Source organism: Centroberyx gerrardi, chromosome 15 (genome assembly GCF_048128805.1).
Source record: "Centroberyx gerrardi isolate f3 chromosome 15, fCenGer3.hap1.cur.20231027, whole genome shotgun sequence".
NCBI classification, from domain to species: domain Eukaryota; kingdom Metazoa; phylum Chordata; class Actinopteri; order Beryciformes; family Berycidae; genus Centroberyx; species Centroberyx gerrardi.
This window is the reverse complement of record NC_136011.1, coordinates 7,674,134-7,691,129: the sequence shown is the minus strand read 5'-3', so window position 1 is coordinate 7,691,129 and position 16,996 is coordinate 7,674,134. Positions and strand designations below refer to the sequence as shown.

Below are 16,996 nucleotides of genomic sequence, written 5' to 3'. Positions count from 1 at the left end.
ATAAAATGTTGACAATTCCACTCAAAGCATCATGATATGGAATGATATTGAGGTGTTTGGATGAACTCAGGTATGCTTCCTTTTGTGTTTTGAGTTTGCATTTCAGACATCAAAGGGCAACCTTTGAATGTACCTGACTTTAACAAATCCACTGAGTCGCAGTCGGAGAGCTTTCTTGTTTGCAGCTCCTGGATGAGAACAGTTAGCTTATTATACTTGGTGTGAAAGCTACTGGTAAATATTTCATGGGTTGTCATGAGTATATGAAGATATTTAGTAATGCTGCAGTTTAATATGCAGTAGATATGCATCACAATAGAAACTAGTTGGAAAGTGAGAGAAGTGAATTTCCATAGTCGCCTCAGGACACAGGCTGAAACTCTGCTATTTCCAACTGCATTAATAAGGGACAGACCGGACGCTCCAATTACATTGATCCCAATTTCCCCTCTCCAAGATTTGGAGTCTGCAAAGGTCATCAGACTTGAAGATGCCAGTGTGGATTAATACCGAATTAACGTCCAGCCGGCTTATCTTTCTTGTCTTCATCTCCCATCTGAGGATGAGGAGGAGTCTGTGGCGGAGGTGCAGCCAGGTGCTTCCTCGACCAGCAGATCAAAATGATGATTAATAATTCAAATCCCGGTTATGAGCAGTGAAGGGCAGTCTCTGATAAATGGATGCAGATGTTGTGTTTCTATTTTTTCTTTTTTTTTTTTTTTTCCCCCTCCTGTTTTCTGTTTCATTAGCAGCCTGGCAGTCCCTGTGCCACACGTTGCACTGTGCCGGCCACACAGCAACACTCTTTGATCAAGGGGGGTTGCCAGACAACGCCGCCGCACCTCCAGCAGTGAGACGTGCCTGTCAGCCAGCCGGCAGGATCGAGGTAAATAAGCCTAAATGCATGTACGTACTAGGTGACAGGCTTCTCTCAGAGCAACGGGGGAGCGGCGCCACACATCTATTAACGCCTCCGGTTCACCCTTAACTCCCCTGTTCCTATGACTGTAAAGGTCCTCTCCCTTCCAGACCAATCTCCAGCCATTCGAAAATCAAGAAATGTGCGTGCGCATACGAGTGGTAAATGATTGCAGAATTTCTCTCTTTTATCCACATGCTTACTGGTAATATGAGGCGCTCACTTGTATGCGAGGTGTTCTTCCCCTTCAGTATGCTACTAGTAAGAGGAATTAGGTCCCTGTCCTGTCTCTCTGTCCTCTCATCTACAAGATAATACTGCCTCCAGTCTAATTTCCCACGCAGCATATCTGCTGCGTATCACCCAGTAAAGCAAAGTAATGAGTCTGACCAGGGATCTTATCTATGACCCCTAACTGTTCTAGATAGGCCATTAACATTCACAATTGGCTTTGTATCAGTTCATATTTTCAGCATTTAACAAAATCAGGTAGGTGTGTAGTATCGGAGAGAAGAATGCCATGATTAAGTCTACCCACTGGAAAGGAGCCTAGTCTTTTACTTTGAAATGAAATTCCCAGAGTAGCACGCATCTAAACTGGTCTTCCTTCAAAGACATCCCATTAATTGGACACATCTGTTGGAGAAACCCATAAGAGATTAGTCCGGTCTCTCCAACGCTGTAACCACGTAATGAGGCTCCTGCCCCGTTCTGGACAATGCACACTGCTGCACCGAGGCTGGATGTGTTCGTATTAGGTGATGAAATTCATTATTCATCTGTGGCAATCAGCCAGCTCTGTCATTTGAAATGAGAGCCTTTTGGGTTTTGAAAAACCCATAACTCTGGTCAAGTGCTCATAAAAAGAGACATGAAAGCGTCATCAGCATACCAGTATCACAGCAACACTGTTTTTTTCTCTAAAACATGAAAACAAAAAGACTAAATGAAATGCCCTCCAGAGTTATTGACATCCTTGGTAAAGATGAGCCAAACATGCTGTGAATAACAAACAACACAAATAATGAGCAATATTCTATGCTCTTATTAATTAACTCAAAAACACATCAGAAAAATACTTCCAGTGTAGTAACTTATTCTAAATACAATGGCAGTTTCAATGCAGCAACTGAATTCCTCCTAATTTTGATATTCAGTAAAATTCCACTTACGGCTATTTATAACTTCTTGAGACTCGCAGTATATTTTTCCCAAAGCTTCAAGCCTCAACAACCTCTTGCATGTGAATGCATCACTGTTGTTGTTTACTCTGGTTTGCTGTAGTGTGGTTTGCTGAGTATTGACTGAATAATGTCAAGGTATTGAGAAATTGTGCGAGTTAATATTAATTTAGAAAACTAAAAGCGCTCCGCCACTCTATTTTCACTGCTTATTTATTTTTCACCAAATGTAAGATGATGCATTTCTCACATTCCCACTTTTTGACGTCTTTGATGGCATGTTCCTCAGCCAACTAATCAATTATTGAAAACCACATGATTAGTTCGGTATACTCACTTGAGGGAGAAAAATCAGCTGGATATTTCCAACTTCTCTAACATGAGGGCCAAAATTAGCTGGTTGAGCTGCTTTATAAAGGCTTAATGTACTGTATGAAATTTGCAAAGCCTCATTGGGTCTTGTGAAAGGATAATGAATGTCCACTTATTGTTTTGCTCAACTATTATGCCACATTGCAATACAAAATATAACACCAGGAACAGGGTTTACATAAACAAACCACTCATATATCTAAAGCTCTGACATGAAGCTGTATTTTGCAGCTTGCTTATGCTCCTCTGTAAGGTTAAAAATAAAATGGCATTTGATTGAGGGCTTGGATCAAAGCACTTCACTGTTGACGTCAATCAAAAGTTTTGAAAGCGCGGGCCATGGAAGTTCACTTTGAGGATTTCCCATACACAGGTAGAAACCCAAGTCAGTGGCCCTATCTGTCTGCACTCTTATGAAATGCATTAAAAGCTTCTCTGGAAAAAATGACTCGACGCAGGTGGAAATGTTCCCCGCACCCTAAGACAGGGAAATAAGCAAAGGTTCACGGTAGGTCTTCAAATCATACAGACGGTGCACATAGCTCTGCCTGCCTATATGCCAGGAAATGTTAGGGCACTTCGCTAAATAATATCTTAAGAAAGCATCTGTCAGATCTCTGAATATCATATATAACACTGCTGCATTAAGAATTCGCTTGAAGCCCCATAATGCCTTCCAGTGCTATAATGAACTACCTCCACAGACTTTCCACTTAATAGAAGTGAATAACTCCGCAAGATGTTGTTTTCTGTCGGACACGAGGCATTTTCCTCTTCAAAGAGCCAAGCCACATGACAGCTCAAGGTTATGAATTTTTAAACGTCATACTTGCAGCATTTATTTCAATTTCCGAGGGAGCGCTGAGCTTTTAACGGGAATCAGTTCAAATAAAGGCGGCTTGTTATCTGTAAGTGCATTTAGGCCCTCTGCTTAATATGGGACTGTTATCAACGGCGCGGTTCATTAGTAGATTTCCGATGCGGCTTTCACAGAGAGCCGGGGATGCTGAACTCTGCTGCGAGAATACAGAGTGGATTCCTGCCTCTGTCTCTCCGATAGTGACTTTATTCCCCCCAAATTCCACTGTTGTGAACATTAATTTCACTGGACAGCTGCTGAATGCTTTGAGAATTCTATTTGCACCTTCTGAAATGATTTCTAAGCACATCACCTCAAATCCATTAAATCCCGCTTTGAGTCCCCTGACAGTCCTGCGAATCATCCTCCCGGCCATATGTAACGTTCCCATGTGATTACGACGCCCCTTGATCAATCTAAGTGAATCGCTTCATGATTGAGCGCCCGGCTCTCCAGAGTCTGGGGCCCTGAAATTGTCCTTTATAGATTTGGCATTATATCTCCAGCGCTCCTCCTCTGCTATTAGCAAGACATTCACATTTTCAATTTCACCTTTTCTGCCTAGTCTTTGCCTCCAGATGGGGGTGACAGTCGAAGCGGCGGCGGTGAATTGTCTTTCCCTCCATCCATCTCTGAAGCACACCAGTGAGAGAGCCATATGCTTCGATTAGGTTTGGCTGAACTGTGACCGGGTCTCAGAAGGACAGGGTGTTGGAGGCAAACATCCAACTCGCTCTCGCGTTAGCGTCAAGAACTAATAAACACAGGATCTGAGCCCAGGAAAGAAAAAAAAAAAAAGGAAATATCCTATTTCCTCTAAATGACATGGGTTGGTTAGGCCAGCGCAGGTACAATCCGGCCCTATCCATCACAGGCTGTTTTAGGCCAGCTAGGTGAGTGATAGGCGCGGAGCATGTGGGAGGACAGCGTTTCAGCATTTCATCCATAACAGGCAGCCAAAGCCAATGTGACCTGCTTGCTGAATGCTTTTGAAGGGGGGGGGTTCCAATTCGAGAGAGCATTGTTGTTGATGCACACATCTGCATAACTTGCTGTCAGGCCCGGCGATGCTGTTGTGGATTGTTGGGTTATCGTAAAGGAAGCAGCTTTTGTCTTCGCCCCGCGGAATACCAAGTGTTTGTATTTGCAACACAACATTCATCTTGGGAGATTTTTCATTTTCTACGGCCCCTGTATTGTAATTCATCATCTAAGTCTTGATACACACTGTCAGAGTGCCCAGTGAATGTGTTAGCCAGCATAACTGTATATATACAGTGGCTCACATGCTGCTGTGGTTCCTCCAGGGATGTTTGTATGTGAAAATTGCGGGGATGTCAGACCTCAATGCAAACAACCCTTGACACATTTTCTTCTTTTTTTCCGCAGGAGCCCCCTAAGAACATATATAGCTCTTATACCTAGCTGACAGCAAATGGAGGTTCACAAAGTAGGTGACCACTCTGAGGTGATGTGGCTTCTTTGCTACGTTTAAGTTTCAAAAGCGGGTAATTTCACTTTGGTCGGAGGGAATGGAAACAGCTTGGGTGGGCAATATGTTGAAGGTTTAATAATGGAAACAGAGGTCTCGGGGGACAAGTCCATTTCTCCGAGCAACAGAGAAAGTCCATTACCTTCGGTGTTTCTTTGCCTAATGCAACGTCTTATTCGTAATTGAAAATCAGAGCTGTATTATTGCGTCCAGATAAAAAGCGCAGCTGTGGATGGGTCTCCTCTGTGTCACCTTTAGAAAAGACAGCTCTACAAACATCACTGATGGTGGAAATGATCTGAAACACCCACTGGACTGTGGTTTCATCTGAGCAGTTCAATTTCAAATAGCAAAATAGACGTTTATTGTGCTGTTGCCATGCGGTATCTGACAGCTCTCTTCATTTTAAAGGTTAAAAATATGCCAAACCTTGCTAATTTGCCTAATTACTTGTTTGTTGATTAACTCCTTTCTTCTGAACAGCACTTGCCTTCATTTGCATTTATCTTTGCATCGTTATGTCTCCCTCTCACAGTTAATAGTCTCTATATTTGGAAGTTCATGGGTGTGTTTGCTACTAAACTAATTAATTACTGTAATGATGTGAAAGTTGAACAGGTGACTCACAGTACAGGAACACTTTCTCTGCCAGTTATCCCCCTAATTTGTGCATTCCCTTCTCTCCTTTGCCCAACAGGACAGGCATCGTTACCTCAACTCACACTCGCGATTTACTGCTGCTTGTATATCTGCTGCAGTCAACATATTCATCAGCGAAAGTGACATTGCATTATGCTGACTCTCCCTTGGGGAATGTTAACATTAAACATCATGCTCATGCAGCATCATGATAGCCCAGAGGCTGCTTTGCGGGGGAGAGTGTGTGTGAAAAGTTCCATATTAAAAGCATTATAAAGAGCAGATTTTTTCACCCCCACCTCCCTCATGAAAAATGTACAGCGGCATATTCATTACTTCATTGAGCTAACTGAGTGTGACAAGCACAGAGCTGCAGCCACCGAGGGCAGGGAAGCAGCACTACAATAAAGCCTTCGGCCAGTCTCTGAGGACATGGCTACCCCCGCTGCTCATGGGAGCTTCATCTCAGCACTCTGTTTGGATTTTTCCAAATGGTTGAAGGTGCTGCACACTGCATGAGACAGAGTTTACTTCAGCCAATTTGCCCTCTATGCTAATGCATGGTCATCGGGCGGTAATCAATTCACTGCCTTTACAGTATGATGAATACAGCCCATGAGCTCTGACCCGGGGCACTACGCTATAAATAAGGCCATGCATTTTCATCAGTTTACAAGACATATGGACATAATCCAAGCAGTGGATGCATAAAGCATCACGCACGGACGTTGTGCTTTTTGTCTTTATTTCTTGCCCTTTGAAACACAGCCGCTGTTGTAACGTTGCACCAGTGTACGTCATGCATATAAAGATACTGCTAGATTTAGGTGAGACTTTCATCCCCGTAGGGTATCTACAGGCACCTGATGCATTAAAGCTTTATACAGAAATAACACGAGTCAGTCATCTATTCTCATTCATCTGTTTAATTTCTTGAAGCTTCAACAACCCTAGCACTGTTAGTGACGGAGGGTCCTGTCTGTCTGTCTTGGACGCAGGGCCTGGTGATCCACGCCCTGCGCCCAGTAGCCATGTCACCTCCTGGCCCTGCCAGTCTGATCCTGAGGTGTCATTCTGGGTCACCCTCAGCCCAGTCGTCTGATTAACAAAAATAATCCCCTGCCCGGAGGAGCATCAGCCCATATTGTCTACAGCCACAACATTAAATTGTGACTTTGCTTTGATGACCCTCTGCAACAGCAGCAGCAGCAGCAACAACCGCACTAGCAGGGGCAGCTGCAGAAACAACAGTAACAGCAACAGCAGCAGCAGCAGCAGCAACCGCACTAGCAGGGGCAGCTGCAGCAACAACAGTAACAGTAGCAGCAGCAACAACAGAAACAGCAGCAGCAACAGAAGCAACGGCAGTAACAGCACCACCACTGAAAACAACAGCAGCAGCAACAGTAACAGCACCACCACTAAAAAAACAACAGCAACAACAGTAATAGCACCACCACCGCTAAAAACAACAACAGCACCACTACCACTAAAAACAACAATACAGCACCACTACCACTAAAAACAACAACAGTAACAGCACCACCACCACTAAAAACAACAACAACAGTAACAGCACCACCACCACTACAACAACACCACAAACAACAACAGCAGCAGCAACAGCCAAAGCAGCAAAAACCACAGCAACACCACGACCACCACCACCACCACCACCTCCAACACCTTAATCCCAGAGCAACAGTTTCTTTCAGATGAATGCAGCCTGCTTAAATTAGTGGCTACTGCACTGTAGAGAGATGGGAGAGATGTGAGATTTAAATAATTTCTGAGACTGTGGAGGAGTTTAGAGAGAGGCAGACACGCTGACTAATAACAGAGACTTCAGTAACAAGGGTTGCTCCGATGGTAATGACTCCTCACTCCATAAATACCCCTACCCCTGCCAAAAATACAGTCATCTTGGGCAGGGCTTGGTATTTAAATTCCGGCAACAACAGAAGGAAAAAAAGCTTGGAATAATTGGGACACAATGGATGGAGGGATATAATGTATTGTATGGAGGATTTTTGATGTGGGAATAATTAATGGGCTGCAGAAGCAATAAATCATGTGGACCTTGGGACCTATATAACCTCATTCATTACAAATTTATGAATATGCATATTGAACAATTTGCATGGTTCTCGTGAGCAATAAAAGTGATGCAACAAATGGTATGTTTTTTATATGAACAGCCAATTCAAAAGGAGCCCACATCTCACAAGTGTCATTTGAGAGCTCCTTTTGTGGAGGAACATTGTGTGGGAGTCGGGCGTATTCACCACAGTTATCAGAATAACTCTAATTAGGCTATTTTTAACACATCCTTTTCAACAGCTCTTGGGTGTTTACATTTGCTAATGACAGCCTGAGTAAGAATCATCTATCAGCAAGCATCACCATCATCACCACTGACACATTAACATGAATTCTCTCCCAAGAAAAATGTCACCTATTAAGACTGCCATCACTGTGGTATATATAGCACACCAGATCTGCAGTATGTGTGCACACATGCGCCTATGTATTTATGTAACATATTTACATTTTAAATTATATTTTCAGACAACCCGAGCAAACTAATTAATAGGCACTGAAGCACACAGTATTTGACGCTGTTTTGCTCCAGTGAACATAAAATAGCTCTTTCAAGTCAGCACATTCACCAGATTACGCCCTTTGTGAAAAGAACACTTTTTGCATGCATGTGATTTACATAATTTTCATTTACAAGCATCAACCTTAAAAACACAGGTTACATTTGAAGTTGGATGTCAACCAACGCTAATTCTGGTCAAGCACCTCCCTCCCCTCTTGCAAAAAATGAAAAAATAAAAAATGCAAGTGTCTGATTTAGTCTACATCCCCAGTGAAAAATCATTATTATTCCTTCAGGGACTTCTAGTGTGTCTGTGGTACTCAATAGTGAGGCTATTATAGTTATGGCGACCTTGTTGTACTTTATGGTATTTTTAATATCTTAATGTATCACAATAACACTCCTATTGGGACATATTTTTGCTGTGATATTTGTATAGTGTCATGTAATTCATAAGGGATAGGGCGGAACATACAGGCCTATTTCTGATGTTATCTGGCAACACAGGCTCTTTTACTCCATCTAGCGAGCATTTGGAGGCACAACAAGCAATTACTAACTGCTATAAACGTATTAAAAATGAAACTTTTTCCCCCCTTAAAATAAACAAGTCATAGTGGCCACCTGTTGGCCTAACCATCATAAGAAGATAATATTAGGCTGCTCCTCTCTCAGGAGGGTCAGTTCGCCAAGCCCTGAGGCATGGCCAAGTCTGTCATTTAATATTATTTCCCGCCAAAAAACCGCTTATGTCGATTAAATTTAAGGGAACAAGTGGTGCAGAGACTGATGACTGACAATATATTATTATTATTATTTGGTCAGTGTGATAAATTACTAGAGGTGGGTCACAAAGTAGCAGCTCAGATGGAACATTGCCCCCCTGATATGGAATATGTGTAGATATGGCTTCCAAATAGATACCTGGGGAATTTAATGCAGCTTCCATCTCTATTACAGCGACAAAAACTATCAGATCAAATTCTGACTCAGTCAGGCTAAAGTAGGGGGGAGTGCCCACACCTTGCCATAGCCAACTGACGCCCATGTGACCCCTCTCCATGTCAGTAATATGATTCAAGCAGCAAACACAGTCGGTCTCTGGGCAACAAGAGCCGCACATCCACTCACTGCGTCATAAAGTCTGACAATGGATCCATGACACGGTTCCATCCGAGCCGCGCTGTGTGGATCTGCACCGGATTTCTCCACTCGGTCTGACCGACATCGACAATGGCTGGAGAGCTGGAGCCAGTGAAGCCGCCCTCTGCAGAGCAGCAGGTCATCAGACGGCTGAACTCCAGCAAGTACCGGGCCGCCGGTAGTGACGGACTGCTACCCAGTCGTGTCAATACGCCGTTTGCCAAGTTTAACCCCCAGGCCCGCCCCCCCGCTGAGCACGCCGCCCTGGCCCCGTTAAGAGACGACGTGCCCCTGCTGGACCCGTGCTGCGGCCAGCTGAGCGCCGGGGCCGAAGTGGACTTGGCGGTCAAAGGTCGACGGAGATTCATAGATGTGGGTCACGTGGCCTCGGCCCTGCGGGTCCCCGCCGGCCTCAGAGAGAGGCCCCAAACACCCCGAAACCCCGCCGCGCTCTGCTGCGACCCGGCGCAGGACAAGGCCTGGAACTGCAGGAGGGTCCCAGAGGCAGCCGTGAGGGCCAGCCTGGGGGGTAAAATAATGAGACAGTATTTACATCTGCTCATAATAACAGGATCTATCTATCTATCTATCTATCTATCTATCTATCTATCTACATTTATTTGTTTGTTTGCTTGTTTGTCCATATCTTTCTTATTATGATTATGATGATGATGATGATGATGATGATGATGGTGATGATGATGATGATAATCAATGATGCCAATCTGCCTCTTAGTCTGTTCATTTATTCATTTGTTTGTGTAGTTATGCATTTTCTTCTTCTTCTTCTTCTTCTTCTTCTTCTTCTTCTTCTTCTTCTTCTTCCTCTTCTTATTGTACAACTAGGAAAATGACAAAAGTGTATTTTATTTTCAACTGAATTGCCGAGAGCTATCTGTTCTCATGTAGGTCAGAGTTATAGGCCTATACTTACAGTATACATTTGTATAGTTTTATATAATTATATAGTTGTAGCCTACAGTGTGCCTGTAGCCCAGGGTCTTTATTGTTGTTGTGTCTTCCTAAGGTTGGACCAGTCCTGTAAAAGTGAAGCCGGAGTCACACAGGCTAACAACTAGTGTGACCTTCCCCAGTTTTTTCCCTGAAACAGACACTGGAAGTCAGGTGGGTGATAAAAACGTATGCATGTTCTTTAATTATCTAAAATAAGGTTTTATGAATAAATAACAGTTCAGCGTTTTAAATGGCCATATATTCATTTTTTAAAATCAAATATATAGTATTTTTTTTTCAACTTGTGCAGAGACTTATAGGCCTACAAGTCTTAGACCTAGTTTCCCTGTGTCAGCATTATTCAGTAAACACAGATTCAGATTTCTCTAATGGATATCTGAGATAATTAAATATCGACTACAGAGTACACTGTAAATAATCTGGTATGGCTGTCTGCACATTTTATGTCTTTGGTGTTTCTGCCTCAACAGCCGCAGTAAAACTACGGTGATTTTATTAAGTACCTTCAGTGTCAAAAGGTCATTTGATAAGAGGCTGTAACAGAAGAACACGATGCTGTTCATTTAAAAAAAAAAATGGCTTACTTTACCTTATGTGAGATCTGATAACACATCACTGGAGTTATATATCTATCTATATTGAATAAAGTGATGCAGTTTCACTTGTATTTGGGCTTTTAAGACAATACCAATGCCAAAAAAAAAATATATACAGCATTATTTGAAGGGAATTAACGAAAATGTTCATCTTCATGTCGAACAATAAAGTGTATATTCCCTTTTAGTGCAACAAGGTTAGGTAAAGAAAAAGAAAAAAATCAATATGTTAGTCTAAATCCCAGTAGAGAATGACCCATTAAACAGTTTACATTGCACACTCCATTTACTCTTGGCAAACAGATCCTACCTGCACTTCAAACAGACATAAAACAGCAGCAGAGATGATAGAATGTAAATATGACTATTGATTTTTAAGGAGGCCCGCTCATCTGATGCGAGGGAGTGGACAGACCACACCAGGGCAGTTCGACGTTTCGTCTACACCTCTACCACCCAGAGGTCAGTTCTCATCCTCTAGTCAAAACAGGCTGACCTTTAATTATCTTGTATGCGTGATCAATAAACCCACATCCATTTTCTGTGTTTACTATAGCATGCAGGAGGTAGATTCACTGGGAGACAAAGCTGATTTATTATGTACAGTACGCACAGCATCATTTTGTTTCGAGGGTTATTGAGAGTTAATAGGTTTGATTTTGTGCTCCAGTGATGTCATCAGGGACCGCTGAGTCCTTGTGTTGCGTTAATTGCTGCTCAATGAAACGATGCAGACGAAGCCGTAGCTTTGCCTAAAGCCTCGGGGAAGAATTAGTTTCCCTGTTAATAAGCTGTCTAATATACTTAGCGGAGTGAAGGGGGGGGCTGTTTAAGAATTCAAGTCAAAAAACAAAACACTGCAACTAAATATCTTTCGGGAATCGAGCGAATCAATTAACGTTCAAGGTAGAGGCAAGACATTTCTCTTTGGTTTGCAGGAGTTATGAGGAGGTGGGCTGGGATGCGAAGCTGCCCCGGCGCTTGCGGGCGCCAGATACCACCCTTGAGAAAATGGCTGATCCAGTAAATCAGCGCTCCTCATGCAGGCGCTACCACGGCCAGCCTCAGCTGTGGCAGGTGAGCAGTGTTAAACAACCCTTGCACCAAAGCACCGATCTGTTTACACTCACTCCCACTATCGACTGAAAGATTACCATATTTTATTTGCAACAGAGAGTTAGTGACTAATAGATGTGAAGCGGTGCATAGAAAAGGGGAAACATTTACCCTTTAAAGGTGCTATGTGTAGCATTTTTAAACATCAATATATCATTGTCCGATGAATTGTGATAACTTGGTATAATTACAGTAAAAAATGAAACCATGGTCAAGAGGATTGGTAGCCTCTATCTCTGTGGTGTTGCTGGTGTTTCTCAAAATTCAGACTACATTTCCCATAAATCCCCTTGCTTTCTGTCACAAAGAGGATTCTCTTTGGCTTTACTGAAGAGGAAAAACATGTTGGAAATTATTTTTCCATCGGCTGACGCTAGAAACTCTGACAGCTTTAGCTCCGTTTGCTCTTGAAGACAAGCATCCACATCCTGTTTTGTGCCATAAAGCAAACCAGCAGGTTTCCCTCCAAATCCGACCTGGTGGCTCACAATGTAAAATGCAGTGTAGAGGCCGGTAGAGGCTGACAGTCTTCTTAGTGATGGTCTTGTTTGTTTACGGCAGTTATACTAATGTATCAAAATGAATGTGGTGATGATTTATTGATGTCAGAATGCTACATGTAGCACATTTAAAGAAGAGATAAATAAAAGCACCAAGACAGAAGTGTAAGTTTTAGAGCTGCAACTGGAAGATGATTGAATCTATTGTTCCCAGTATTGTTCAAATGCCTCTGAGCAAAGATCAGATTACCAACCTGTAGAATAGACCACAGCATGTGTGTGTGTAGTGGAGTGAGGGTTTATGGGGATATTAGACAAAATGAAAATCTAATGTAGATGCCTAATAAATTGATCTAAAATCGATCTGTTGTCACCGTCCCTTCCTAGTCGATTGGAACGGAGTGGAACAGACTCCAGCTTCGATCCAGGAGCGACGCCAGGAAACCTGTTTCATTGTGAGCTCTTTAACAGCCGGTAGCTCTACTTCTGTTTTTCAGCACCAATAATGTTCATGTGGATCTCTAATTTTAACACAGCGTCCCCTTCCTTCTCTGTGCAGCTGCAGTCGATGTTCAAGATCAGGTCAAATCCCACTTTACAGGCAAGTACTGCATGGTTGAGAAGTCAATAAAAATGTCTTAAAGGTGTTTTGGCATGAATTGAGAAACCCAAGTTCCAGGCGTGTTGACCTTGTGTGTGTTTTGCGTGTGTGTGTGTGTGTATGTGTACGTATGCATATGTGTGCCTTTGCAGCGGTACGATTGGTTCTGAGAACATGGACAACATCGACAACATGGATGAAGACTTCCATCCTCTGACGCTGCTGAGGAATACCATCCCTCCATACACTCCCACAGCCCGGTAACACACACCTCTACCACGCACGCATACATTCACAGTGGATGTCACTCCAGAGCTCTACTCAATCAGCATGAAATTGAAGTATCACTTTAAATGTTATTCATTACACCTAGAGTAGATAGTGCAGATTCTGCAAGAGTTGATCCTGTTCAATTAGCTCAAACACTGTGATATTCCCATGTAATTCCTGGAATGGATCTCAAAAAATAGTGTGTAAACTTTCTTTGCTCTCTGTTTTTATTTTGCCAGCCGTACCACCATCCCTGGCTATACAGGCAAGGCTGCCTATGCTAATTCAGCTGCTGATGCTGCTGTCTGTATCCCAGCGCTCTCCAGTCCTGCACGCTCCTCTGGGTGAGTCTTCACAGTGGCAATATCTCTCTATACCTCTAAAATATATGATCCAGTCTGTAAAAGTGGCATCAATTGGACAGTCAAGGGCTCGAAACGAACAGTTTGTTTAATTTGTTGCTCATTTTGTAAGAGTGTCATGTTCAGATGGTAAATATGCATTTTACATTTTACATACATTTATTTTACATTCTCTAGTTTCCACTGTCACACTGTTAGTTGATTTCTGATCCTTAACACCGCTCCTCTCCACATTATACTGTACATGACTGCTTGACAGGTTTAACTTACCTCATCTGTCCAGTGGAGGGCGGTCTAATGCACTCCACCAACACACTGCCTCAGGTTAGATCCTGACGTCAATATATGGATATCGTCATATTTCACTGCCATTCCTCCAAAAGAGGAAGAAAACTCAAAGTAATCATCATTAATTCTAACTAAGTGTGTTATTTCAAAATGAATAATTAAAAAAAGTTTGGTACATTTTGAGCTTTTATTTAACTGCTGAGATCAATAATCTATTTTTCCAGGAGATCTGGCTAAAAAAGTAGATATCAAGACATAAAAGTACAACAACAACAACAACAACAATATACAAGATACAAGCAAAGTCACATAAAACACAGAGTGAAGTAAAAAGTGCTGCAAAAGGCAAGGCAGTAGTCCAATATTAAACCAGCAGCTCATAGCCAAATGTATTTAAATCTTGACTAAACAATGCCAAGGCAGCACCTCACTGAGCCTTCATTAATAGTTTAAACTTGCCAGGAGAGAGCAGATCTTTCAGCTTTAAATCATTTTGCAGCGAGTTACAATGAAAAGAGCAGGAGACTTAATGGCACTTTTGCCTAATTCACTTCTGACCTGAGGCACAAATGACAAAAACAAATCCTGTGAGAATAAGAATACAAGGAATCTGTACTTTCAGGGAATGATGGAGATTTAAATGAGGAATGCTTGGTATAGCTTATTGGACAGCAGATATTTATTTAAACTAAAATACTGTATTTTACCTCATTATAATTATGTTATTACCTCATTTTTTTTTCCTATTGGAGCTTATTTGGACTTGTTTCTTTCCTTTGTGTATTTGACTGGCATCACTTCAGAGCTTTGTAGGTATTTGCATCAGCTAAATGTGTGTCTTTTTTTGGATGAGTGAGCCGGTGAAATACACGTTGGTGGTCAGCTGATAAAGGCTGCAGTAATTGGAAACGCTAAGACAGAGATGAAAAACAATGGGTGTCATTCCTGACGATAGACAGTGAGGAAATTGGAAGTCTTGGAAAATCAGGGGAGAAAAGAACAAGATCTTCCATACGTAGAGTGGAGATTTTGGAGCAACTATGAATGAAAATGGTAAATACTTTGCCTGCACCTCTATGTGAAGCAGACCAAGCGGTGTGGCCTGTGACTAGAGCAGCAGAGGCAGCACCTCCCTCCGCCCCGGGAGCGCTGCCTGTCTGTTGAGGATGTGAAAACCTGTTTCCTAGTCGGGCCTCAGTTGAGCGAACTTTACCGGCTTTTGGAGCAGGCATCTCCAGATGGTTGAATCCAGAGCAGCTCGTGGTAATCGTGGTTTTCACAACCCAGATCCATTTTCCTGGTGCCCGACACCCCCCCGCCCCCTAAGATCTGTTTCCTCTGCTGATTAGGCCGGCCTCCCATGTTTTCTTCCCCAAAACAGAAAAAAAGACAAGTACTTGGATTGATTAACTATCTGCTCCAACGGTCCAGTTTTCCTTTTGTTCACTGTTAAGTTCCTCTATAAAAGTTCTAGTTTTGCTTAAGATGTAGAATTTATTGACTCATAAACTAGCATAATTTCTGCTATTTTTACAGGACAAACAGGGGATCGGGGAGTGGTGTTTCGGGCCGCGCTGCCCCCCTGTCCAGAATGGTGACCACGGCGGCTCCCTGGAACCCCTTCCTGCACCCCAAGACCCCAGCACTCCCTCTCTAACGGAACATGAAGGAAATATTACACCAAGCAGATGAGAAAGTTTTGAAGGTGTCAGCTTCCTTTTTATGCCATCCAATCTGTTTGTATGAATACATCTATAATGATGTGATGTCAATGACTGATTCGGAGGGAGTTGGAGAATAATGAGATGCCCCATTAGCATAATTTCCCTGATTTAGATGAGTGGTTTTCTAACTCCGGGTAGTGAGCTCTCGCATTGTCCTCTTAAACATTCGCTCTGCCTCCCTCTCTCTCTCTCTCTCATAGTGTGTGTGTGTGTGTGTGTGTGTGTGTCTGCGCACGCGTTCTGTATTTCGGTCATGAAGGGCAAAGAGAGGGACAAAACAGAGGAAATAGTGAGAGGGAAGTAAAGAAAGGTGATTTGTTGCATTACTCTTACATATTTGACATTACTAAAAAAAGTGCAGCAGGTATAATACATGCATTAATCCAATCTGCACGTAACATTATGGCATTAACCCAAGCTCATTTGCTCAGGAAGGGCAGAACGTCGGTTTGCTACATCTGCAATGCATACGTCTTTTGTGGCGTTGGATATTTCTCTTTAGATGAGAACGTAATGTAAATAGAGATTATTCTGCAGTGTCTGCCAGCTATAGCTTTAGGTCTGTGGTTTGTGCAGCTTCACGCTTACACAGGAAATAGGGATGAGCGGGTTTCCTGTCACTCTTCATCTATATTTTGTTTAGATTTACATTTCGTGGGGATTCATTTTTTTTTCCTTCAACACACGGTGTTGTGATCACTAATGCATCGTATTCAACCATACTCCCAAAACTGCCTAATCTGACATGTATAATTAGCTTATAAGCAACAAATCATACTATCATTGGTTTGTTTGGATTTATACTTTACTTTGCATTGCAGTGAATCCAGTGAATCTAGTGAATGCAGTCTGTTGGTGATTGGCGTCTTGTAACCACCAATCCATGTGCTGGACAATCTTGACTTTAAGCCTTAATTTAGGAAGCCAGCATCCATGATCGATCACATGATCTAATGATGGAAAGGATCAGACCCAGCTACTGTTAAATGAACCATTTCCAAACTAATTATCGGCCATTTTTCAGCGATTTGCTGCTTTCGGAGATGTTATTTTTCATTAGTTTCATATACTTAGATGTGGTTTTATCCCCACAGGATGCTGCTGTGTTTGCTGCTGCGTTTAAGACCAATAACCTGAGTAAACCTCCCCACAGCAATCATAATTCTATTTGCTAAGAAGAGTTCTCCTCTTCCTCGCATTTTCCAGCGTGGCTGCCAGTGGTGTGAATCTCATCACTGGCTCCCTTTCAAAACAGGGTCACAAACATCATGATTGATTCAGCTACTATCCTGCAGGATCTCTCAATGCCTGCCTCGGCTGGAGATTAATTTCCCTTTCCTCATCTTAATTTTTACTC

At 42.6% G+C, this 16,996-nt stretch overlaps 1 protein-coding gene across 1 annotated transcript; it reads left to right on the top strand.

Moving 5' to 3' along the window:
• The first annotated feature begins 9,297 nt into the window (after positions 1-9,297).
• On the top strand, positions 9,298-15,572 carry spmip7 (sperm microtubule inner protein 7). The gene is made up of 8 exons (XM_078288910.1): positions 9,298-9,717; positions 11,158-11,240; positions 11,717-11,855; positions 12,782-12,849; positions 12,954-12,995; positions 13,148-13,255; positions 13,505-13,609; positions 15,452-15,572. The coding sequence occupies exons 1-8, from the start codon at positions 9,298-9,300 to the stop codon at positions 15,570-15,572; spliced, it is 1,086 nt and encodes a 361-aa protein (XP_078145036.1).
• Positions 15,573-16,996: the final 1,424 nt, after the last annotated feature.

Excerpts from the sequence above, each read along its gene's own strand:
- spmip7 (XM_078288910.1), top strand. The coding sequence starts at position 9,298 with ATGGCTGGAGAGCTGGAGCCAGTGAAGCCGCCCTCTGCAGAGCAGCAG. Across the intron at positions 9,718-11,157 it reads GGAGGGTCCCAGAGGCAGCC|GAGGCCCGCTCATCTGATGC; the intron begins GTGAGGGCCAGC and ends TTGATTTTTAAG. Across the intron at positions 13,256-13,504 it reads CCATACACTCCCACAGCCCG|CCGTACCACCATCCCTGGCT; the intron begins GTAACACACACC and ends TTATTTTGCCAG.